The following is a 24,937-nucleotide window of genomic DNA, read 5'->3' as shown; positions in this document are numbered from 1 at the left end:
CATGAACCTTCTAGTCCTAAAAGCAGTCAGGCAGAACTTGGAAAACTGTGAGGCTACATGTTGCAGAGACTTCTACAGAGGAGAGAAGCTGAGAGAAGAGGGGACCTTCTTGTAGACTCAGGGTGTCCTAGTTCCCTTCAGGAACCACTGAGGTTCAATTATAGATGGAGGCAAAGGAGGCATTGTGCTCAGGACAAAGAGGTCTTGTTGGAAAGTCAGGCTTCTGCGGGTCATGCCAGCCAGCAGAACTAGAAGGGCACTCCAAGACTGCTGCTTCAGAACGTTTTCTTACCCACAACCTCTTGTAATAAACTCACATTCTGTGCACCTCCTGCCGAGCACTGATCTGGACACAGAGTGAACTGTGATTACCAAGAATCACTATGCCTCAGGGTCTGCACACCCCCTAAAATGTTGGGAATGCTACCCTCTATAGTAGTGTTTTTTTAATTTTTAATTTAATTTAATTTAGTTTTACCTCCAGGATTATCATGGGGGCTCAGTGCCTGCACTAGGAATCCACTATTCCTGGTGGCCATCTTTTTTCCATGGTTGTTGGTGTTGTTGCTGTTATTGTTGTTGTTGGATAGGACAGAGAGAAGTTGAGAGAGGAGGGGAAGACAGAGAGGTGGGGAGAAAGATGGACAACTACAGACCTGCTTCACCACTTGTGAAGCAACCCCCCTGCAGGTGGGGAACCGGGGGCTCAAACCAGGATCCTTGTACCGGTCCTTGCACTTTGCACTATGTGCGCTTAATCCAGTGCGCTACCGCCCAGCCCCTCTGCAGTAGTTTTTGAAAACCTGTTGTTGTCATTATACAGTGTGAAAGTGGTAGTGGTGGGGGCAGTCAACTAGCTCACTTGGATAGTTTTCTGCTTTGCCATATGCGTGACCCAGATTTTAGCCCTGCTCCCACTACATTCTGGGAAGCTTTGGTACTATAGTTTCTCCCTCTTTCTTTCTTTCTCCCTCTCCTTGAACTCTATCTAAAATAAATAAAATTCATTTATTCATTAAAAATATGAAAATATGGTAACACTGAGTGCCCTGGTAGAGTGGCAGCCTCGCATGCGTGACTCATTCAGTCCCAGGCATCACATAAGCCAGAGCGATGTTCTGGTTCTCTATCTCCCTCTCACTGGTAAATAGTAAATATATATATTCATCTTTTAACATTGAAGGCATGCCTCTAACTCTACAAGAACTTGACAATTCTGCTGAGGTTCCAACCCCACTTGGATGCTACTTTTCTTTATTGTCTTGTGAAAGTGGGCGACACATTTGACCTTGCCAATGTAAGAGGGGAACTAGGCCCAAAAGTGTGACTTGCGGAGTGTTGCAGTGGTTAGTGTGCTGGACTTAAAGCGTGAGGTTCTGAGTTTGACCGCCAGCATTCCATGTGCCACAGTGACTCTCTCCCCTCCTCTCTCGTGTTAATAATTAAATCTTTTTAAAATTGGTTTTAATTAAAAATGTATGTCAGGAGCACATTCTTTGATCTGTATAACATCAGATTATTGTGACTACACTTCCTCATACACTGACAGAAAGTAATCTGAGGGGTCCGGGCAGTGGCGTACCCCATTAAGTGCACATAGTACTATGTACAAGGACCCGGGTTTGAGTCCCTCCTCCCCATCTGCAGCAGGGATGCTTCACAGTCAGTGAAGCCGGTCTTTGGGTGTCTCTCTCTCTCCCTCTCTGTCCTCCCTTCCCTCTCAATTTCTTTTTCTCATATCAAGTATAATGGGGAAAATGACTGCCAGGAGCTGTGGATTTGTAGTACCGGCACAGAGCCCCAAAGATAACCCTGGAGGTTAAAAAAAGGAGGAGAAGACAGAAGAGAAAAAGAAAAGAAGAGAAGAGAAGAGAAGAGAAGAGAAGAGAAGAGAAGAGAAGAGAAGAGAAGAGAAGAGAAAAGAAAAGAAAAAAGAGGTCTGGGAGATGGTATGGTGGATAAAGCATTGGACACTTAAGAGTGAGGTCCTGAGTTCAGTCCCCAGCAACGCTTGTACCAGAGAGATGTCTGGTTCCTTCTCTCTCCTCCTATCTTTCTTATGAATAAAGAAGAGAAGAGAAGAGGAGAGGAGAGGAGAGGAGAGGAGAGGAGAGGAGAGGAGAGGAGAGGAGAGGAGAATAAAAGAAAGGAAAGAAAGAAGAGAAAGTAGTTTGAATATCCTGAAGGCTCCGGTGGCCACTCTGCTCCTGCTCTGCAGATCACTGACTATTGTGTTCTTGACTTCCCTTCCCCCAGGGTCCCCCAGCTGTGGCTGTGGTTTCATTGCCAGACATGAGCTGCTCTTTGCCTGTAGCTAGCTTGCTAACTAGGAGCCAGCCACATGATCTCTGGGTGTCTCACACCCAGTTTGCTCTGGGAAGAGGTGTGCTTGTCAGCACCACTCAGACTACACCTGTTCCTCCTGTGAACATGTCTATGGCTCTGTCTAGGTCCCTGCATGTTAAAATTCTAGGGAGAAACACAACACAGGTTTTTTAATCCTTTTAAAAATTTTTACTATTTATTCTAGTGAGAGACAGAAAGAGAGCAGAAGGGTGCAAAGTAGGAACAGGTATGATTTTTGAGGTTTAATATCTGTTTTGCTGTTACCATGCTTTGTTTCTACATTATTGGTTTCTACGTTATTGAAAACACTGGACCTTTTTGTTTCCTGTAGCAAATATGCCTTTCAATGTCTGGCCTGCCCCTGAAAGAAGCTCACAAAGAAGTAGTATTAAAGGCTGTCTCTGAAGTTTCTAAAGGTGACCAGTCCATGGAACCAGAGGACATAGTGAACAGGGCCAGGCAGCCTATGTTGTCAGCTGTTTCTAAAGGTGACCAGTCCATGGAACCAGAGGACATAGTGAACAGGGCCAGGCAGTCTATGTTGTCAGCTATTTCTAAAGGTGACCAGTCCATGGAACCAGAGGACATAGTGAACAGGGCCAGGCAGTCTATGTTGTCAGCTGTTTCTAAAGGTGACCAGTCCATGGAACCAGAGGACATAGTGAACAGGGCCAGGCAGTCTATGTTGTCAGCTTCTGTGTCTTGCTCAATTTGGTGGGTGTTAATTTGAGTATTCTGTAGTCACTTAGTTTTCACTTAAGCCATACCCTGAAGACCAGCAATCTGTATCTCGTCTGTCCTTCCTTTCTTTTTTCTATCACTGGGGCTTCACTGCCCAGGCTGACTTTTTCATATAGAAAAAGACAAAAACAAGGGCCAAGCGGTGGTGCTCCTGGTTAAGCACACACGTTATAGTGCAAAAGGAAGTAGGTTCAATACCCTGGTCCTCACCTGCAGGGGAAAGCTTCATGAGTCGTGAAGCAGGTCTGCAGGTGTCTCTCTGTCTCTACCTCTCCCTCCTCTATCAATTTCTTTCTATCTCTATCCAATAATAAGTAAATAAACAAAATATTTTTAAAAGGCAGTGACAGAGAAGAAAAGATATTACAGCACCAAAGTGCTTCCCAGTGTGGTGGTGGCCAGACTCATGTCTGGGTCACATACATGGAAATGCAGGCACCTTCCCAGGCGAGCTATTTTGCTGGCCTTATATCTGTTTCTTCATATTGTATTTCAACATTAACTGAACCCCACTTAGAATTAATGTCCAGGATAATGCTTTTTGTAATAAAGTGTTCACTGGTAGAAATTTAGCATCTTAAAGTCACACAATGGATTCATTGTATAGTTCAGGATCTTTGTGTCTACACATTATCTCCACGAACTCTCTAATTTCCTTGCCCCACCCTTGCTGCCTGGCAAACACCTTCTCATCCTTCAGTGTGCCATTTGAGGGTTTCTTCCTCCTAGAATCCCAGCATCTTTTTTTTTCCCTAGCATCTTTTTCTTTTTCTTTTAAAATTTTTTTATTAATTTTATTTATTTATTTATTTATTTTTATATTTATTCCCTTTTGTTGCCCTTGTTGTTTTATTGTTGTAGTTATTGTTGTTGTTGTTGGATAAGACAGAGAGAAATGGAGAGAGGGAGGGGAAGACAGAGAGGAGGAGAGAAAGACAGACACCTGCAGACCTGCTTCACCGCCTGTGAAGTGACTCCCCTGCAGGTGGGGAGCCGGGGTTCGAACCAGGATCCTTATGCTGGTCCTTGTGCTTTGCGCCACCTGCGCTTAACCCGCTGCGCTACAGCCCGAATCCCCCTAGCATCTTTTTCTAGCCCTTCTTCATGCTCTTGACTTTACTAAACCCCATGTAAGTCTTTCCCCCACTCTGATGCTAGGCCCCCCAAAGCCATGGGCTGGTTTGATCTTCTACCTCCCACACTCAAGCCCCATGCCTCACAGTAGGGGCTTCACAAGTACGCAACAGATGACACCACCTGACCCTGGGACCCTTTCTGGGGGGACGGCCTGAGATTGGCTATACTAGAGGATTTCCTGTAGCTCCTCAACCACATTTAGAACCCTAGTTTGGTGGCTGTTTTTAATAGAGTTTAGAAATCTAGTTGGTGCCGCCCCCAAGGCCAGGCTTATGTCAACCCCTCAGTGTGCAGAAGGTGTTGCAAGCTATTCACCTGTTTTGCTCCACCTGCTCTCAGCACACCTTGGCATTTCTTTCAGCTGCAGTTCAGATAAGACAAGGTGAAACTTGCACGAACCTAACCCAAGTGTCAGCAGGCTTCACCCACTGGGCAGTGACTGTGATGATTTCCTGGGGTGGGTGTCTGCATCACACCAAAAGAGGAGACATCAAGTGGCTAGAATTCCCTCCCCCAGGGGCTCTAGTCCTCTTCGAAGAGGAACACACAATCCTGAATGCCAGTATAAATTCCACTGGGCTAAGGTGAAAAGTGAACTTGTGTCATAGAGTTCTCTACAGATTGGAGAGTGACTTGTATCAGAAATCACAGGAATGTGAATGTCAACATCCAGGAGACGGACAAGCATGCTCAGTGCATAGGACATACCTGGAGGAAAGGCTCTTTTCACGAAGCAGAAGGCTTTTCAGGACAAGGGTATCTAATTAGAACACCCGTGCTGACACCCTCTCTGGCCTGCTGCCCAAAATACTGTGTTCAGTTTACCTTCCTCAGCTCACTTCTATACCTTCTCAATCTGGGCTTCCATAGTTGACCTTTTCTGGGACCTGTAATCTTTTAAGTCCCAGGTCAGGAATTAGCAGAAATTTCACAGGTGCCAGGAAGTGGTACACCTACTTGAGTGTACACATTGCTATATATAAGGATCTGGCTTTAAGCCCCAGTTTCCACCTGTAGGGAGGAAGCTTCACAGGTGACTTTCTATCTCCTTCCCTCTATGTCTCCCCTCCATTCTCAATTTCTCTGTGTGCTATCAAATAAAAGGAAGGGAGGGAATAGTTGCTGGGAGTGGTAGATTTATGCAGGTTCTGAGCCCTATAATAATCCTAGTGGCAAAAAAAAAGAGAAGAAAAGAAAGGAAGGACAGAGTGAAAGAAAGGAAGAAAGAAAGAGAAAAAGGAAGGAAGGAAGGAAAGAAAGAAGGAAGGAAGAGAAAGGGGAAGGAAAAAAAAAGAAATTTCTGAAAAATCTGGAATTATAGCCATTCTTTTTTTTAAATATTTTTTATATTTATTTATTTCCTTTTGTTGCCCTTGTTGTTTTATTGTTGTAGGTATTATTGTTGTTATTGATGTCGTTGTTGTTGTTGGATAGGACAGAGAGAAATGGAGAGAGGAAGGGGAAGACAGAGAGGGGGAGAGAAAGATAGACACCTGCAGACCTGCTTCACCACCTGTGAAGAGACTCCCCTGCAGGTGGGGAGCCAGGGGCTCGAACCGGGCTCCTTACGCCGGTCCTTGTGCTTTGCGCCACGTGCGCTTAGCTCACTGCACTACCGCCCGACTCCCTAGCCATTCTTACCAAGCTTTGATCTAAGATGAAGGAGCCTCAGGGCTCAGGCATTCTGAATGTGCACAACTTGTCCCCTTAACATTGAGGGCCAAGACTAGTTGTTATGAGGGTTTGGAATGTAAGTTGTCACTATGCTACAGTCACATGGTGACTGTGTACCTCTCAGGGAACCTGAGGTCAGCCTAGCTCCCGGTTCTTGCGTCCAGGCCCTATTTTAAGGCAGTGTTTCTGATAGCTGGACCCTGACTACCTGAATGTTTGTTCAGAACATGGGTTTGTGGGAAGGAATGAGAGGTGGGAGAGTAGAGGACATTCCTTAAGGCAATAAAACTCTTCTTTCTAACAATACTGTGGTGGTGAGTAGATAGCATGTATTTGCCAAGAGCTTTAGAGGTATGCAAACCTTGTGCAAACTGCAGACTTTGGTGGATAATAATGTGCCAAGATTGGGCCATCAGTTAATGAGAGAGAGGCTTTGGGTTTTTGTTGTTTTTTTTTTTACCAGAGCACTGCTCATCTCTGGCTTATGGTGCTATGAGGGATTGAGCCTGGGACCTTGAGAGTCTCTTTGCATAACCATTATGCCATCTACCCCCATCCCGTCAGTTGTTAGCTAATGTGCCACAGTCATGCAAAGTGCAGTAATAGGAGAGACAGATGACGGGCAGGAGGGCATAAGGAAAGTTTTCTGTACAACTTTTTCCCAAACCTCAAAATGATCTACAAATGAAACCCATTTAAAAGACAAGGGCCCTGCTAACAGCATTCTGCGTCTGTGAAGCTGGGCCTTGGATTCTACATTTTTTTTCTCTAGCCCCCCAGATGATTCAGGTATATTCTAAGGTTTGAGAATTCCTGGATATCAGTCAATCTCCTTTCACCATCTGCTTCATTCCAAGAAAGAGCTTAAAGGGACTTTGTCTAGAAAACTGTCCTTTGTGTGTTTAAATGTGTTTCATCTTTCAGTAGGTGGACAAAAAGCTTCCTGCTAGTGCTAGAAATACTAGCCGCAATACCACTCTGACAGTTGAACCACAATAAAGAGAATCCAGGCAAGACCAGTTTCCAGACACGGGGACTGTTAAATATCCCATGAGTAGCCTTTCTTTACAAGGCTGCCCTGCCAACTTCCTCATTAAATAAGCATAGTCATGGATATAAAGAAAATTTTACATTTGTGAATTTATTTAAATAAGACTGATAAATCTACTCTTGTTATAGTCCCTGGCTTTCTGTGTGATTGTCTATTTGATTAACAAAGTAGTGTATTTCTTCTTCTTTTTAATTTTTTTATTAATGAGAAAGATAGGAAGAAGAAAGAGAAGGACATCACTCTAGTACATGTGCTGTCAGGGATTGAACTCAGAACCTCATGTTTGAGAATCCAGTGCTCTATCCACTGCACCACTTCCTGGACCACCAAAGTTGTATATTTCTTATTGACATGATGTGGTATTTACATATGCATAGAACCTTAAGTGAGGAGCTAAAATACTCTGGAAATTAGAGCAAGAGGAAATTCTTTCAAACTTATGAAAATTCACATTTCACTTTTCAAAGGATGCAGGACCTTGGTGCATGGTTTATCTGCATGTAGGACTTCCCTCTCTTCATCAGTCACTTCTCTGCTAGGTCTTTGTTGAGAACAAGAGAAGCCTGAGCTAGTGGTAAGACCAAGTCTGTGTGCTAAAATGCAAGGTGACCGTGAATTACAACACCACCATGTGCTATTTCTGAGTCTGGTTAGAGCAAACACAAGCAAAAGAATCGCCCTATGGGAACTCGTGCAGAATATGTTGAGAATTCTGATTAAAGCCAGATCCATTCTGCTCTAAATTGGCATAAGGACTCAAAGACAGGGCTGGCAAGGGTCTGTGAGCTGACTCAGACTGGACGCACTTTTTACACACTCGTGAGATGAGACCCACAACTTGTACGGCTGTGTCAAGGTTCCATAATGGGAAAACTGAGGAGTTTCTACTGTAGGCAGTGCATTCTAACATGGTTTAGGCTGTGCAAAAATGAGCTTTTACCACAGCATTTTTAAAAATATTTTATTTATTAGAAAGATAGGAGGAGACAGAGAAAGAACCAGACATCACTCTGGTACATGTGCTGCCTGGGATTGAACTCAGGACCTCATGCTTGAGAGCCCAATGCTTTATCCACTGCGCCACCTCCTGGACTACTCACCACTGTATTTTTTACAATATTAATTTTATTTTGTTTTGTTTTATTGTAATAAGAAGAGTTAGCATGGATATACCCTCTTAGGAAAAATGTTTAAGTATACAACTCAGCAACCAGGGAGTTGGCTTATCAGGTAGAGCACATTCCTTGCATGCATGCGAGACCTGGGTTTGCACTACACGTGACAGCCAAGTGTTCTGGTTTCTCTCTCATAAAATCAACATACCTTAGATGTTTAATACACAATGTTAACTATAGCTGCAATATTGCACAGTTGACCTCTAGATCATAGTGACTGTGTTTGATTGAAACTGTGCCTGCCTATGGATTAATAAATCAGATTTGAATTCATAAGTCATAGAAGTTAAATTTTCATATGTGACCTTAGGTTTGAGCTGTTGTATCTTAAATATAGATTTGGCACATTAGTGAACTACTTTATTTACTTTAGGACTTGCATAAAAGTGGTATTAAGAGAGATATGATAAAGAATATTTGTAAATAGAAGTACTTCAGCTGAACCCCTGTGGACCACCCTATGCTCCCTCCTGTGGAGACTACTGCCTTTCCTTCTTTGATGTACGCTAGAAGCTTGGTGAGCTCAGAGTTGACTCGGTAGCTGAGAGGCTGCAGTTCTCAAGAGCTTCCAAGTGTCTCTGAAGCTGCTGGTCCCTGACCCATACTCTGAGCAGCAGGTAGGACCTGAATCACAGCTTGATTGGAGGTGCTGCAGTGACACCTGCAGTGTGCCGGCTCTTGTCTTCCAGCACTCTGCAATACTAGCTTGAGGAAATAAAGTCTGTGTCATCAGTTTCCCCCAGTGAGACTTAAAAGGGGCCCCCAGGGCCCTCTGACTCCTCCTTTGCTCTGGCCTGCCTTTTCCTGCTGCTGCCTCTTTCCCCATGGCCTGCTGGAGCTGGGCTCCTGTCTGACTAGCTTAGCAACAAAGTCTTTGAAGCACTCCCCAGAGAGGCGTGCTCTGGTGACTGGGATAGCCAGAGCAGACTCCAGAGCTCCTGAGCCCAGCACAGTTCTGCTGCGGGCTGACTTCCTGCTGCCCCAGTCAGAGGACCAGAGAATTACCGTGGCTCACTGCACGGGAGGTCTCTGTGAGATGGAATGAAATACAGAACAGTCAGGGGAGAGACTGGCGCACCCTTGAGCTGTGGTGATTTCCTGTCATTGGTGCTTGGTCACTGAAAGAACCTCCCTGCAGTCTGTCATGTTCTAAATGCTGGTTGCTCCTGGTGTGACCACTGGTGAGTGGTTTCAGGCTGGAGCAAAATAGAAGATGATGTCAGAGAGGGAATGGAACTCCACAGCCTCCTAGAAAGAGGAGGACAGAGGCTTGGTGATGTGCTGAAGAAACAGTTCAGTGTGCACAAGCTCCACAGCTCTGCTCCACAGGGAAAGGTAGGAGCCTAAATGGGTTCTACAGGTGCTCACCCCCACTCTGCCTCTGTCAGTATAGTTTCCCCAGAATCCTTCAGTTTTTTTTTAATATTTTATTTCCTTTTTGTTGCCCTTGTTGTTTTTATTGTTGTTGTAGTTATTATTGTTGTTGATATCGTCGTTGTTGGACAGGACAGAGAGAAATGGGGAAGACAGAGAGGGAGAGAGAAAGACAGACACCTGCAGACCTGCTTCACTGCCTGTGAAGTGACTCCCCTGCAGGTGGGGAGCTGGGGGCTCGAACCGGGATCCTCATGCTGGTCCTTGCGCTTTGCGCCACGTGCATTTAACTCACTGCACTACGGCCCGACTCCCAGAATCCTTCAGTTTTAACTGAAGAAGCTCAGTTATCTGTATTGTCTAGCTTGAGATGTTTCAGAAGTCCCATTATCACAGGGAAACACAATGGAGAGAGACATTAATTAATTAAGTTTTCTCTTCTCCAGCTGCTATTAGTTTTGTTCCATTGTGTGTCACTTTGGGAAGTTCCATAACAAAGCAGCAGTGTGAGCTTATATTGGGATTCATCTTTATTTGGTTTTAAAATGTCTGGGGCTATGCTGTGAGAGTAGGGTTTAGAGCCCCTCTGTATTTGCTGCTGGAAGTAGAGGTAGCAAGAGGGGTTGATAAACGAATTATGTTCCGTTTACTTCAGCTTCTGTGTCTATAAACTTTGGAGGCAAAGCAGTTTCCATTGTAAAAATTCTAAGTGTTCACCTAGATTTCAGTGCTGCCTTTTTCTGTTAGCACTGAAAAATTAAGCCTCATTTTTCTAAACTCTTTTTTCATTTCAAATGCATTCAGTTCTTCCCTTGAGTCAAATGTGAACAGTTTCTTTAATGAAAGTTGGCTTTCTTCAAAAGGATTTAGGCGGCTTTGTAAGTGTAGCTTGTCAGTTTGTCCTTCTGTGACCCAAGAGTGAAGTTTATTCATCTGACTTCTAAGAGGCCCTAAACTAAAGGGACCCTTTTACAGGTTTGTCCAGAGACTCAGTTGACATCCTAGTAAACTCTGAGAATTAATGTCATGCCACAGTGTTGGCATAGAGGAGCACTGTGAAAGCGTGTGCTGTCTGAGGGCTTTACAGTGGTGAAATAGTGAACTGTGAGGGCTTTTCATCAGCCCACGTCCTTTTTGTAACCGTCTGTTGCAAAGTAAACAGCAGCATGTAGGCACATCTATATTGATATTGGCAGGGGTTGTCATTTGTAGTTATGTAATTATTGTTTTGTTTGCTGTTTGCATTTAAACCAGAAGTGTTATATGTCTGTATTTATACAGACTGACATATATCTTTGAAGAAAACTAATTACCTAGAGTTGTTTTTTTCCCCATTAGTATTGTTTTCATTTCTTGTATCTGAGAGTTTTTTTTTTTAATGTCATGCTCTATTAGAAATGCACTGAACTACACCAGGTCAGTATATATATTTCTTTCCCATCTCCTCTCACCCTCCCTCAGTTCTTGACAAAAGGTGGTTTCTTTTGCAAATAGTGAAAGTCAGTTTGTGCACTGAAACAGGTCATATGAACTGTGAACTCGGGGCTTGAGAAGTCACTTCTTCTTGTGAAAGGTGACTCACCAAGCCAGTTTCTCTTGTTTCACATTGTTGTCTCATGATGTTTAAAGAAGGAGACGAGATCTGTTGACTAAAGTTGCACTGGAAACCTAGCATATTTGTCCTAACAGGTCCTATTGGATTCCAGAGCTTTTTCATAGTGTCAGTTAACAGAGGGAGGACCTACTTGTCGGGAAAGTTCCTTATAATAGGCATGTTGCATTCACAGGCCTTTCTTGGCAGGCAGGGATGGTGAGATCTATCCTACAAGTCTCGTCATTCCCCAAAGGTTTGGGATGACTCAGACAGGACTCCCAATAAGTACTTCCTTCTGAAAAATCTGTAGAAAGGAATCAAAATGGAGTATAAAATGATGTTCTACTTGAAACTGAAGTCAGAGCCTATCACTCATTCACTCACTCAGATCCTTCATAGCTTCCTTAGTTGCCAACAAAGGTCTCAGTCCCACCAGGCACCCAAACCTCTCCTGTGCCCCGGTTCCCATACAGTCTGACTGCTGGCTTTGTTCCTGATGTTCCAGCAGCAGTGAACTACACACCCTCTCTCCATTTCTCTCTGTTTTGGTACATGGTATCTATGTGACTAGTGAATCTTCCTCCTTTGGTTGGAAAGTTCCTATGCACACAGCAAGGGCCAGCTTAAACAACTCTCCTCTGTGATTCCTTCCCTGTGTGTTCAGAACCTGCCATCCAGCCAGCTGTGACTCCCCTCTTCATGTAGTGGTAGAGTCATCACTTCAGTGTCTGAGTCAATGGGAGATTTGTGAATTTCACCAGGGTTAGGAAGTCAGTCCTTCAATCTCTGTACCCCCCCAGCATGGTACATATTTGTGGCTTTGAAGGGGAGAAGGAAACTCAGAGTCAGTACTGTCACTACTCTGTGGTATGGGCAGCTACTACTGCTATGAGTAGTAGAAAGCAGGCAATTCATTTAAAGTTCTTATGACTCTGAGCTTTGTAAAGTCTATCAGTGCACCTCCCAGTGTAGCACTGGACTGTATACTTGCTAACTCATTTAATGACTTTGTAAAGTCTATCAGTGCACCTCCCAGTGTAGCACTGGACTGTATACTTGCTAACTCATTTAATGACTTTGTAAAGTCTATCAGTGCACCTCCCAGTGTAGCACTGGACTGTATACTTGCTAACTCATTTAATGACTTTGTAAAGTCTATCAGTGCACCTCCCAGTGTAGCACTGGACTGTATACTTGCTAACTCATTTAATGACTTTGTAAAGTCTATCAGTGCACCTCCCAGTGTAGCACTGGACTGTATACTTGCTAACTCATTTAATGACTTTGTAAAGTCTATCAGTGCACCTCCCAGTGTAGCACTGGACTGTATACTTGCTAACTCATTTAATGACTTTGTAAAGTCTATCAGTGCACCTCCCAGTGTAGCACTGGACTGTATACTTGCTAACTCATTTAATGACTTTGTAAAGTCTATCAGTGCACCTCCCAGTGTAGCACTGGACTGTATACTTGCTAACTCATTTAATGACTTTGTAAAGTCTATCAGTGCACCTCCCAGTGTAGCACTGGACTGTATACTTGCTAACTCATTTAATGACTTTGTAAAGTCTATCAGTGCACCTCCCAGTGTAGCACTGGACTGTATACTTGCTATCTCATTTAATGACTTTGTAAAGTCTATCAGTGCACCTCCCAGTGTAGCACTGGACTGTATACTTGCTAACTCATTTAATGACTTTGTAAAGTCTATCAGTGCACCTCCCAGTGTAGCACTGGACTGTATACTTGCTAACTCATTTAATGACTTTGTAAAGTCTATCAGTGCACCTCCCAGTGTAGCACTGGACTGTATACTTGCTAACTCATTTAATGACTTTGTAAAGTCTATCAGTGCACCTCCCAGTGTAGCACTGGACTGTATACTTGCTAACTCATTTAATGACTTTGTAAAGTCTATCAGTGCACCTCCCAGTGTAGCACTGGACTGTATACTTGCTAACTCATTTAATGACTTTGTAAAGTCTATCAGTGCACCTCCCAGTGTAGCACTGGACTGTATACTTGCTAACTCATTTAATGACTTTGTAAAGTCTATCAGTGCACCTCCCAGTGTAGCACTGGACTGTATACTTGCTAACTCATTTAATGACTTTGTAAAGTCTATCAGTGCACCTCCCAGTGTAGCACTGGACTGTATACTTGCTAACTCATTTAATGACTTTGTAAAGTCTATCAGTGCACCTCCCAGTGTAGCACTGGACTGTATACTTGCTAACTCATTTAATGACTTTGTAAAGTCTATCAGTGCACCTCCCAGTGTAGCACTGGACTGTATACTTGCTAACTCATTTAATGACTTTGTAAAGTCTATCAGTGCACCTCCCAGTGTAGCACTGGACTGTATACTTGCTAACTCATTTAATGACTTTGTAAAGTCTATCAGTGCACCTCCCAGTGTAGCACTGGACTGTATACTTGCTATCTCATTTAATGACTTTGTAAAGTCTATCAGTGCACCTCCCAGTGTAGCACTGGACTGTATACTTGCTAACTCATTTAATGACTTTGTAAAGTCTATCAGTGCACCTCCCAGTGTAGCACTGGACTGTATACTTGCTAACTCATTTAATGACTTTGTAAAGTCTATCAGTGCACCTCCCAGTGTAGCACTGGACTGTATACTTGCTAACTCATTTAATGACTTTGTAAAGTCTATCAGTGCACCTCCCAGTGTAGCACTGGACTGTATACTTGCTAACTCATTTAATGACTTTGTAAAGTCTATCAGTGCACCTCCCAGTGTAGCACTGGACTGTATACTTGCTAACTCATTTAATGACTTTGTAAAGTCTATCAGTGCACCTCCCAGTGTAGCACTGGACTGTATACTTGCTAACTCATTTAATGACTTTGTAAAGTCTATCAGTGCACCTCCCAGTGTAGCACTGGACTGTATACTTGCTAACTCATTTAATGACTTTGTAAAGTCTATCAGTGCACCTCCCAGTGTAGCACTGGACTGTATACTTGCTAACTCATTTAATGACTTTGTAAAGTCTATCAGTGCACCTCCCAGTGTAGCACTGGACTGTATACTTGCTATCTCATTTAATGACTTTGTAAAGTCTATCAGTGCACCTCCCAGTGTAGCACTGGACTGTATACTTGCTAACTCATTTAATGACTTTATAAAGTCTATCAGTGCACCTCCCAGTGTAGCACTGGACTGTATACTTGCTAACTCATTTAATGTCTCCTTAATTTTATTGTTTTCTAGTTAGAGAGGATATACATCAGAATTTGTTTTGAAGAATATTATTTAAGAAATCAGAAGTTTGGATGCATTTTTACAAATCCCTAAAAGTTCTTTATTTTTCCCTCACCCTCTCTCATTCACAGAATGAATTAAATAAGTTTGCAATGAATTCTGCATATTTATCAGATCTGTTGTGTCCAATTCCCTCACTGGCTTTCAGGTCTTATTCTATTTGAAGAGGCAGAGAGTCCTGATTTGATTTATTCATTCTCTCCTTCACTCTGAATTCCCAGAAGCAGGTGGCAAGCCAAACTAGCACATTCAGTCCTATCTCTCCAGGTTTCTCTTACCTTCATTGACTGTTGTCTTTCTATATAACCACACTGCACACGAGTGTTGTGTGACAGGGGGCTCCAGTTTATCTCAACATCCCACCTCTGGAATGTTCTCTGGGCTGACCTTCAGCCTTCATGGACAGCTGGGCCGTTTAGTTGTGGGCCTTGTCTGCATGCTTGGGTACATGTAATTGCCTAGCCTTGTGTGTTGTTTCACCAGCAATAAAAATCCAGCAAGGAAATGAATGTTAAAATTAGCTTGTTTGTCCTTTAACAAGATTTTTCCCATTAAAAAAATGTGTTTATCTTTGTGGCTGGATGGACTTAGCTGAAATCAAAATTAACTGCCTAGCTTAAAGGTACAACAGACTATTTTAAAGAATTTCCACTGAATTCTCCTTGAAAGACATTTGATCTAGGAAGTCTTGCCTCTGACAAAATTGCTGCATTTTGGTGTAGTTGTTCCTCTCCCTATGTTGTGCTATTATAGGAAATATATATCTCACTGCTGGACCCTAGACCACTGTATCTTAGATGGCTAGGTGGATGAATAGACAGATGGGTAGACTGACCAACAGTTTAACTGAGCAGACATCAAATTTTCTGACATTTAAAAGGCAAAAACTCTGTAATTGATATCCTTCCAATTGCAAAGTGCTACCTTAGGGTTTTGTCCTTGGGCTTCATTCATTCAACTGAGGCATTATGCAGTAAGCACTTGTATGTACTAGGCATATAGGCATAAACTTGGTACAAAATAGGAATAGTTCCCACGAAGCGCAAGGACCAGTGTAAGGATCCCAGTTCAAGCCCCCATCTCCCCACCTGCAGGGGAGTCGCTGCACAGGCGGTGAAGCAGGTCTGCAAGTGTCTATCTTTCTCTCCCCCTCTCTGTCTTCCCCTCCTCTCTCCATTTCTCTCTGCCCTATCCAACAACGACAACATCAATAACAACACCAATAATAACTACAACAATAAAATAAGGGCAACAAAAGGGTATAAATAAATAAATATTTTTTTTAAAAAAGAATAGTTTCCTAGGGGGCCGGGCAGTAGCACAGAAGGTTAAGTGCACATGGCAAGTGCAAGAGCTGACATAGGATCCCAGTTTGAGTCCCTGGCTCCCCCCTGCAGGGGGGTCACTTCACCAGCAGTGAAGCAGGTTTGCAGGTGTCTATTTTTATCTCTCCCTCTCTGTCCTCTCCATCTCTCTCGGTTTCTCTCTGTCCTACCCAACAACAATAACAACAAAGGCAACAAAATGGAAAAGATGGCCTCCAGGAGTAGTGGATTCCTAGTGTAATCACTGAACCCTAGCAATAACCCTGGAGGTGAAAAAAAAATTGAAAAAGAGGTATTTCCTGTCTAATGTGAAAGATGAACACTAATAAGTAATTACTCAATTCAGGATAGCTCAATGAGAATTTTTCTCTCTGACTTGTCACTTGAACAACCTCCACCGCCTCTCAGAATTCCATTTTCCTTGGACTATGTTCCAAGATTCCAAACAAGAAAATGACTGGGAGACCTGGTGTTTGTTGCAATGAGTAGACTTAAAAGCGCGAGGTCCAGAATTCTATCCCTGGCGTTGCATCTGGCAGAGTGATGCTCTGGTTCTCTCTCTTTCCCCTTGTCTCTTAGTGTTAGTGATCTTTTTATTGTTGTTGCCTCAGAGTTACTGCTACAGCTTGTTGTCTTCATAACAAATCCACTGCTCTTGGTCATCACTTTTTCTCCTTCTTTTTATTTTCTCCTCCTCTTCCTCCTCCTCCTTCTTGAGACAGAAATAGAGATGGGGGAGGGAGAGAGACATCTACAGCATTGCTTCAGTGCTCCTGAAGCTTCCCTCCCTGCTGAGAGCCTTCCCTTCCCTCTCATGTGAGAGCCAGGGGTTTGAACCCAGGCCCATGCACACGCTAAGGTATGCGGCCTACTCGATGTGCCATGACTGGACCCCAATAAAAACTGTTTTAGAGAAAATAAAAGGATTAGGAACCCTTGGTACCCACCCCGTATTTGCTAAAGCTGAACTGTCAGATGCAGTTCTATGTTTTAGCTCAGCCGACTAGTGCAGGAAAATGAGCAGTCATTGGCTTTCTACATGTTATTTCTATATGTTGTTGAAAACATTTTTCAGACACTCTGCAGATTTACTTTATGTAGCCCGTGTGGGAGTCAGAGATAGCTAGGTTTCATTCTGGCTCTGCCCATTTTGCTTGCCTTCCTGTTCTGCAAAAAAGATGTAATGACAGGCATTCCCTCTGGGGAGTCTTGTGAAGGTCTCACATAGATGAGATGAAACTCCTCTGGACTATCTCCTACTGGAGGCTAAGCTCAAGAAACTGGTCTGGTGAGTAGAGTCAGACACTTAACACTAAAAGTTGCAGTGGGGGCAGGGGTAGATAGCATGATGGTTGTGCAAAGAGACTCTCCTGCCTGAGGCTTCAAAGTCCCAGGTTCAGCCCCCTGCACCACCATAATCTAGAGCTGAGCAGTGCTCTGGTTAAAAAAATAAAAGGGGTGTGGTTCGGGAGGTGGCACAGTGATAAAGCTTTGGACTCTCAAGCATGAGGTCCCGAGTTCGATCCCCGGCAGCACATGTGCCAGAGTGATGTCTGGTTCTTTCTCTCTCCTCCTATCTTTCTCATAAATAAATAAAATATTTAGTAAATAAATAAAAGGGGTGGTGGTGTAAAGGTTGCAGTGATCAGTTCTCCCCTGGGCAACACTAATTAGCATCAGGTAACAGGTTGGCAGTATCACCAAGAGATCTGAATAAGAGTTCATAGAATTAGTGTACTCAGAGAGTTTTACAATAATCCTCTAGGACTTCAGTATCAGAGTCACTGATACTGAAAGTCACTCTTTAGCTCACTTCAAACTAATGACAGTCCCAAGAATGTCTTCCATTTTTGTGGTTTCACACAAGTTGCATAGACCTTTTATATTGCTTATCTCATTATTTGTCATGTTTGCCTTATGGCACTGGGGGTGGCTGTGATAAGTCCTGTAGTTTAAGTTAAAACTCAGGACCCAGAGCAGAGACTTGCCCATGATAACAAAGATGACTGTCCTACTCTTTTCTTTCTGCCTGTCATCAAAGTTTACGTACTTTCTCGGTTGCCCTGTTCTGTAGTACTTTTCCTTTTGTTTTGCTAATGACATATCAGTTCCATTGACATTATTTCAGTAAAACACCTGCTTGTATAATTGCTGGCATTAAAAAGAATGTCATGAATATATCTGACAGTTAATTTTATTCACTAGTTCCCTTCTGCTTCATAGATCCCTGAGAGTTTGGGTTAATTAAACTGAGTTCTATTTTTATTAGCAAGCTGGTGATCCTTTGGCTAAGTCATCCCTGTGCTGTGTTCAGTGACTGCCCTGGGAAAGCCTCAGTCTCTTCCCCTCTAGGGGACAGGATGGCCCGGCAGGGCTTCTGAGTATAAAGGACAAGACTGTGCCCAGCCCACATGTCCAGACATTCACGTGATCCTCTTGTCCTCTTAAAGGTACATGACTGATGGTGGGCTTGGCCTCTACACACGTCGCCTGAACCGACTCCCTGATGGGATGGCTGTGGTGCGTGAGACGTTGCAAAGAAATACCTCCCTGGGCCTTGGAGATGCTGACAGGTAAGCTTGCATTGCTCGGTGTAGAGTGAGCCTGGAGCTGATGATTCCAGAGTGGCCTGATGAAGGAAAGTGAATGTCTGGGCTTGGTAGCTGGCCCATAGTTAGCGGAGAGCCCAGGAAAGCTCTCGAACCTTGTTTCTGCGCATGGCGCTCTTTTAGATAGCAAGGGCGCAGAGTGTTCGGCTTGGCTACCTTCTGTTGTTTTCTGACTGTTGCTACGCTCCTTGTTGCCTTAGCAGTGGCCCGAAGGATATGCTTTACTTCCTCTTATGAGCCAGCTTTCTAGGTATGACACTGTGCAGAGCGCCCCTGGTGAGAAGCAGAAGGGAATTCTCCAGGCCCGACTGGAGACTACCAGAGCTTCCTGTTGCCCAAAAGTAGGGTCAGAGCTGAGGAGTATAGTTTTATTTTATTTTTTTTTATATTTCCCTCTTGTTACCCTTGTTTTTTTATTGTTATTGTAGTCATTATTGTTGTTGTTATTGGTGTCATTGTTGTTGGATAGGACAGAGAGAAATGGAGAGAGGAGGGGAAGACAGAGAGGGGGAGAGAAAGACAGACACCTGCAGACCTGCTTCACCGCCTGTGAAGCGACTCCCTTGCAGGTGGGGACCCAGGGGCTCAAACTGGGATCCTAACGCCAGTCCTTGTGCTTCGTGCCACATGCACTTAACCCACTGTGCTACCACCCAACTCCCAGGGGTATAGTTTTATACCCTCCATGCTGGGTAGTGTCACCAGGGTTGACCAGTCTCAGTGTTAATGCTATCAGAAACGAAAAGAGTTTCTGGAAATATTACAGCTAAGAAAGAGGGATTTGGGGCTTCTAAGTTTTTAGTCCTCACTGACATAAACAAGGTATTGCCATGAGCGATCAGTTACAGAAAGGGGCTGGGCTGTGTGGTTTCCAAGCTTGTTTCCTGCTCTGCTTTGCTGCATTTCTATCTCAGTGTTTGGCTCATCCCACACCTGGACTGATGAGACAAACACAGAATTGGAATGGGATCTCAAATCACCACAACTTTTTAGTGTACTAACCTTCACGTATCAGAAATCCAAGTATTTGTAGCATAAGTATTGTTTTATGCTGTTCTCTAAAAAGGCTTACTTTTTACAGAGAAATAGTACAGAGGAAAGGAAAGACAAGTATAACATGGGAAGAAACCTCACCATGTGGATAAGAAAACAGCACACTGGGACCAGGTGGTGGTGCACCTGGTTGAGCGCATGCATATGTTATAGTGCTCAAGGACCTGGGGTTCAAGCCCCCAGTCCTCACCTGCAGAGGGAAAGCATTGCAAGTGGTGAAGCAGTGCTGCAGGTGTCTCTTTCACTCTCCTTTCTATCTCTCCTACCATCTCAGCTTCTGGCTGTGTCTGTCAGGTTGTGTCGCGGGGGGAGAGAGAAGAGACCGGAACCGAGCAGGAACACAAATCTTTATTCATGTGGGCACCCCAGAAATGGGCGAGAGCAGAGTGGTTTAGGCCACGTGGAACTAGCAAAATGGCCGCCTCCCACTATGCCTAGCAGCCCTTCCCTGGGTCAGGTCACAGAGGAGAAAAAAGGAGCAAGAGAGAGAAAGTGGAAGCCGGAGGGCTTTTATGGGAGAAATTCCAGAAGTGGCAAGTCAGGAGGGATTGGCTTGGAAAGGGGGCGGAGAAAACAAGGCACTCTGGGAAGGTAGACAGCTTCTGTAGCCATGGTGGCTAGGGTTTCAGCTCTGGTGGGAATGGGCGATACCCTGAGGGGGGAATATGGTGGATATTACCATATTAATAAAACTTGCAAATAAATAAAACATGCATGGAAATATAATGGTTTGTGGGCCCTGCCAATGTTCGACCACATCTGCACAATTACCCAACATCTATCCAATAAATAAAGATAATAAAAAAAAGAGGGTCCGGGTGGTGGCACACTTGGTTAAGCGTACACTTTACAGTGCACAAGGACCCTGGTTCAAGCCCCCCATACCCACCTGCAGGGGAAAAGCTTCACAAGTGGTGAAGCAGGGCTGCAGGTGCCTCTCTGTCTCTCTCTCTCTGTCAATATCTCCTTTCCTCTCGATTTCTGGCTATCTCCATCCAGTAAATAAATAAATATAATTTTAAAAACGAAATTAAAAAGAAAGAAAGAAAACAGCATACTAAATACTATTCTAAAGAGACAGACAGTAAAGTTACCCCCAGAAATGGAATGTGCTCAAGATGAATCTGCCTTCTCTCAGAGGAGTCTGGGGAGCTTGGGCTAGTGTAAAGTACACAAAAGGCAGTGTCAGGAACTTGAGATTTAACCAGACTGTGCCTTGGCCTATAGATGTCTTTGAAGATTCTCCTGGTGTCCAGGGTAGTTACTTAAATCAGAAATAACAAAATGTTTTCCCTGTAGGCTCACTTTTCATTTCATTTTATTTGTTTTTTACCAGAGCTCTGCTCAGGTCTGGCTTATTGTGGTATGGAGGATTGAACCTTGGACTTTGAAGCCTCAGGCATGAGAGTCTCTTTGTATAACCATTATGCTATCTAATCTGACCCATATTTGTTTTTTATCAGAGCACTACTTAGCTCTGGCTTATGGTGCTATCCAGGACTGAACTTAAGGCCTCAGAGCCTCAGACATGAAAGCCATTGTTAGGTTATTTCCCTGACTGTAATTGGTGAGTTTTAAATATGTTGGTTTGAAAATCCCAGAGAAAAGTGAACCATCTGAGAACTGCTCTAAGACTAAAGCTATCTGCAACTACAATTGTAAATATTGATATTACAAGGATGGGGGAAGGTGTCAGTGTCGTAACACCCCCACTGGAGATTTCATAATCTTTGCAATTATTTGCTTGTTTGTGTAAACATGTAGTTGATTAGTAACTATTAGCAGTGAGTGCAGGTCTTCCAGGGTATATTTACCCTATAGTAAAAAGAATCTACATTAGGCAGTTTAATTTAATGCTTCAGTGAAGGGCTAGTGGGATTATTATACATCATAGCTAGTTTGTTTCTGCTTTTGGAAATGGGGCTTTTGGATAGGGGTTTGAAATATGGATAGTACTGATATGTTGTTCCATTTTAGCCTGCATGTTGGAACCATACGATACCAGTGTCCTTTGGCTGTCCCCTGATAGGAATGCACTCATCTCTTGAAGACTAGGTGGCTAACTGACCAGTTTTTAAATAAATAATTTAGGTGACTTAAAAAAAGGTTCAAATTGGGAGTCGGGCGGTAGCGCAGTGGGTTAAGCACACATGGCACAAAGTGCAAGAACCAGCTCCCCACCTGAAAGGGAGTCACTTCACAGGTGGTGAAGCAGCTGTGCTGATGTTTATCTCTCTCCCTCTCTGTCTTCCCCTCCTCTCTCCATTTCTTTCTGTCCTGTCCAACAACAATGACATCAATAACAATAATAACTACAATAATAAAACAACAAGGGCAACAAAAGGGAATAAATAAATAAATATTTTTAAAAGGTACAATTTAATAATGCTTATAAATTTCCTACTTTGTGTAAGTTTGCTCTGTATAAGTGAGAGATTGCCCATTGTTCTGAGGTAAGTTAATTTCCTTATTCTCCAAAGCTAATGTAAATAATCTATAGTAATACTTCATCCTTGGCTAAGTTGAAATAAAAGATGTGTTTCTATAAATTTTTTCTTGCACATCTTTTCTAAAAATTGTATTCTAGATGAGTGTTTCCCAAAGTGGAGGGTAGCATGGATATTATAGGAAATGATTTTAAATGAGAGAGAAAAATATTTCTCTTTAACAGTTTTATTTTTACATTAAAAAACTTAAACTGGTACATCAAACCCATGATTTTACAAATATTGCCTAAGGTAAGGAGTATATATAAACTTAACACAATTTAAAGTAACCAAGGATGAATATCACAGATGGCCTACAGATATGTTTTTTAATATTAGTATGCAAATGACTACAGGTTAGCCAATTCTGTTCTTGTAATTAGAACTATATTCTTTTTTCCCCTCATCTATTTAATTTAGACTGGCAGTCCCAAACAGTTATTATTTTTCCTCAGAGCATTGATCGGCTCTGCTTTGTGGTGCTGTGGAGGATTGAACTTGGAACTTTGGAACCTCAGGCATGGACATTTTGTTGCATAACTTTTGACAATGACTCCTTCACCCCCAGACAATTCAATATTAGGTTTTCTTAAGACTGTAAATGAAAACCAAGATCTCATGTGTCTGATTATTCTACTCCATTAGAGAAGTCAATGTTACTAAATAAAATACAAGTATTTTGGCACTGCTATGGAGAAAGTCTAAAAAGTATTTTCCTCAATTTATATTTCTGTACAGATAGAGGTTGTCACGTTCTTCTGACCTAATGTCTAAGTCTGCCTTCCCTATCAAAAAAAAAAAAAGCAAGGCCCTTTTCAGCTACCATCGTGTCTGGGGAGACTTCCAAGACTACAGTATTGCTTATTATTTTAGGGCATGTATATTCTAGTTTATTTAAGTATCTTAAGTTCAGAATCCAAGGTTTTCCACTCTTGCATTATCCAAATGGTTATCATTTGATTTTGGAATGTGGTCCAACACTGCTATTTAGGTCGACTCATCTGACTTCTTTAGAGACAAGCTGTAAATTACTAGATCAGTGAACTAACATGTTGATTTCTATTGCTTACTCCCAGTTTTTCTTAGATCATACATTTTAAGAGTTTTTTTTTTTTTTTTAACCAGAGCATTGCTTAGCTCTGGCTTACTGGTGGTATTGGGGATTGAACCTAGGACCTTTGGTGCCTCAGGCATGAATGACATTTTGTATAACCATAATGCTGGAGCTGGGTGGTGGAGCACCTGGTTGAGCGCATATATTACAATGTAAAAGGACCCAGGTTCGAACCCCCTGTCCTCACCTGCAGGGGAAAGCTTTACGAGTGGTAAAGCAGGGCTTCAGGTGTCTCTCTGTCTCTCTCCCTTTCTATCACCCTCTCCCTCTTGATTTCTAGCTGTCTCTATCCAATAAATAAAGATAATAGTAAATAAAAAAAATTTTAAACCATAATGCTGTCTCCTCAGTCCTAGATTATACATTCTAACTCTAATAGATATTACCTGAATTGAACATTTCACCCCCTTTGAATTCTTTATTATATACTTGTGGATTTAGTTATTAATAATTTATTTTGTTATAAAAAACAAGCATGCACATAGTTATGAACTATATTGTTAAGACATTTTAAGTTAGAAAAGGGAAAAATGGGGGACTGGGTGGTGGCACACCTGGTTAAGTCCACACATTACCATGCACAAAACCCCAAGTTCAAGCCCCTCCCCCCCAGGGGGAAAGCTTTACAAGTGGTGAGGCAGGGCTGCAGGTACTTCTCTCGCTCTCTCTCCCTTTCTCTCGCTCTCTCTCCCTTTCTCTCTCTCCCCTTTCTCTCAATTTCTCTATGTTCTATGAAATAAAATAAAGTTTAAAAAATTTTGTAAAAAAGAGAGAAAGAGAAGTGAAAAATGACAGAGTACCTAGCACCTTTCTAGAACTTTTGCCTTTTAGCCTGAAAAACAGAAAGGCCCAGGGGCCAGGCAGTGACACACCTGGTTAAACACACACATTATAGTGTGCAAGGATCCTGCGTCAAACCCCTGGACCCCACCTGCAGGGGAAAGTCAGGAATAGTAAAGCAGAGTTGCAGGTATCTCTCTGTCTCTTTCCCTCTTTTTTTTTTTTAAGATTTTATTTATTAATGAGAAAGCTAGGAGGAAAGAGAGAGAACCAAACATCACTCTGGTACATGTGCTGCTAGGGACTGAACTCAGGAACTCATGCTTGAGAGTCCAATGCTTTATCCACTGTGCCACCTCCCAGACCACTCTCCTTCCCTCTCTATCTGCCCCCCTTCTCTCTCAATTTCTCTGTCTCTATCCTATAATAAATAAAAAATTAAAAACAAATAAAGTAATCTGGGAGGTGGCACAGTGCATAAAGCATTGGACTCTGAAGTATGAAAAAAGTCGTGGTCGGGAGGTGGCGCACTGGCTAAGGCACTGGACTCTCAAGCATGAGTTCCTGAGTTCAGTCCCCGGCAGCACATGTACCAGAGTGATGTCTGGTTCTTTCTCTCTCTCCTCCTATCTTCTTCATGAATAAATAAATAAAATATTTAAAATAAAATAATAAATAAATAAATAATAAACTCTTCACAAAAATGAAAAAGAAGCACCTGCAGTGAGATATTTCTGGAGTGAGAAATTCTTTACCAAAAGGCTGTTCATGTTCAGTTCCTAGGGATTCACAAACAAGCAGAGACAGCGTGAGTTCTACAAAGGGAGAGGGAAAAGTCCTGAGAGACAAGACCTGGTTAAAGCTGAGCAAAGGGGAGATAAGCATAGGGCAGTCGCTGACCTCACAGTCCTGCCAGAACAGCTCTCAGGACACTGCCCTAGAGGGTGCCGACCTGCCAGGCAGACCGTAGCTATTTGCAACAGGATGTGGCGGAGGTATCTTCAGGGTTATTAAAAGTAACTCAGGATTCTGTACCTTCAGAGTCTGGGAGATAGAACCCATATCAGTTTGGGAGTCTTGTATGTCACCAGTTGGCTTTTAAGAAAAAAAAAAAAAAAAAGAAATGACACTTGTTAATTCAAAATGCCAAGTCTGCCCTTGATCTCCTGTCACTCTTCAGAGCTACCAC

General features: G+C 42.9%; 1 protein-coding gene across 15 annotated transcripts in view; it reads left to right on the top strand.

The window, feature by feature from the left end:
* The window catches only part of NAV2 (neuron navigator 2), a 762,517-nt gene that overhangs the window by 596,889 nt on the left and 140,691 nt on the right, over positions 1-24,937 (top strand). For 14 of the 15 annotated variants that reach the window (XR_009545656.1, XM_060177031.1, XM_060177025.1 and 11 more), the window contains one exon: positions 18,157-18,279. Coding sequence is in view for 14 of the 15 variants with exons in the window: in XM_060177031.1 (XP_060033014.1) it covers positions 18,157-18,279 (123 nt within the window). In the remaining variant the exon portion in view is untranslated. Of the gene's footprint in view, positions 1-9,033; positions 9,460-18,156; positions 18,280-24,937 lie in introns of those variants that run through there. The other variant, XM_060177038.1, reaches the window with a different exon arrangement.

The sequence above is a fragment of the Erinaceus europaeus genome, chromosome 17 (genome assembly GCF_950295315.1).
Source record: "Erinaceus europaeus chromosome 17, mEriEur2.1, whole genome shotgun sequence".
Lineage (NCBI taxonomy): Eukaryota > Metazoa > Chordata > Mammalia > Eulipotyphla > Erinaceidae > Erinaceus > Erinaceus europaeus.
Note: the sequence above shows the minus strand (reverse complement) of the source record. Positions and strands in the feature narration are given on the sequence as shown.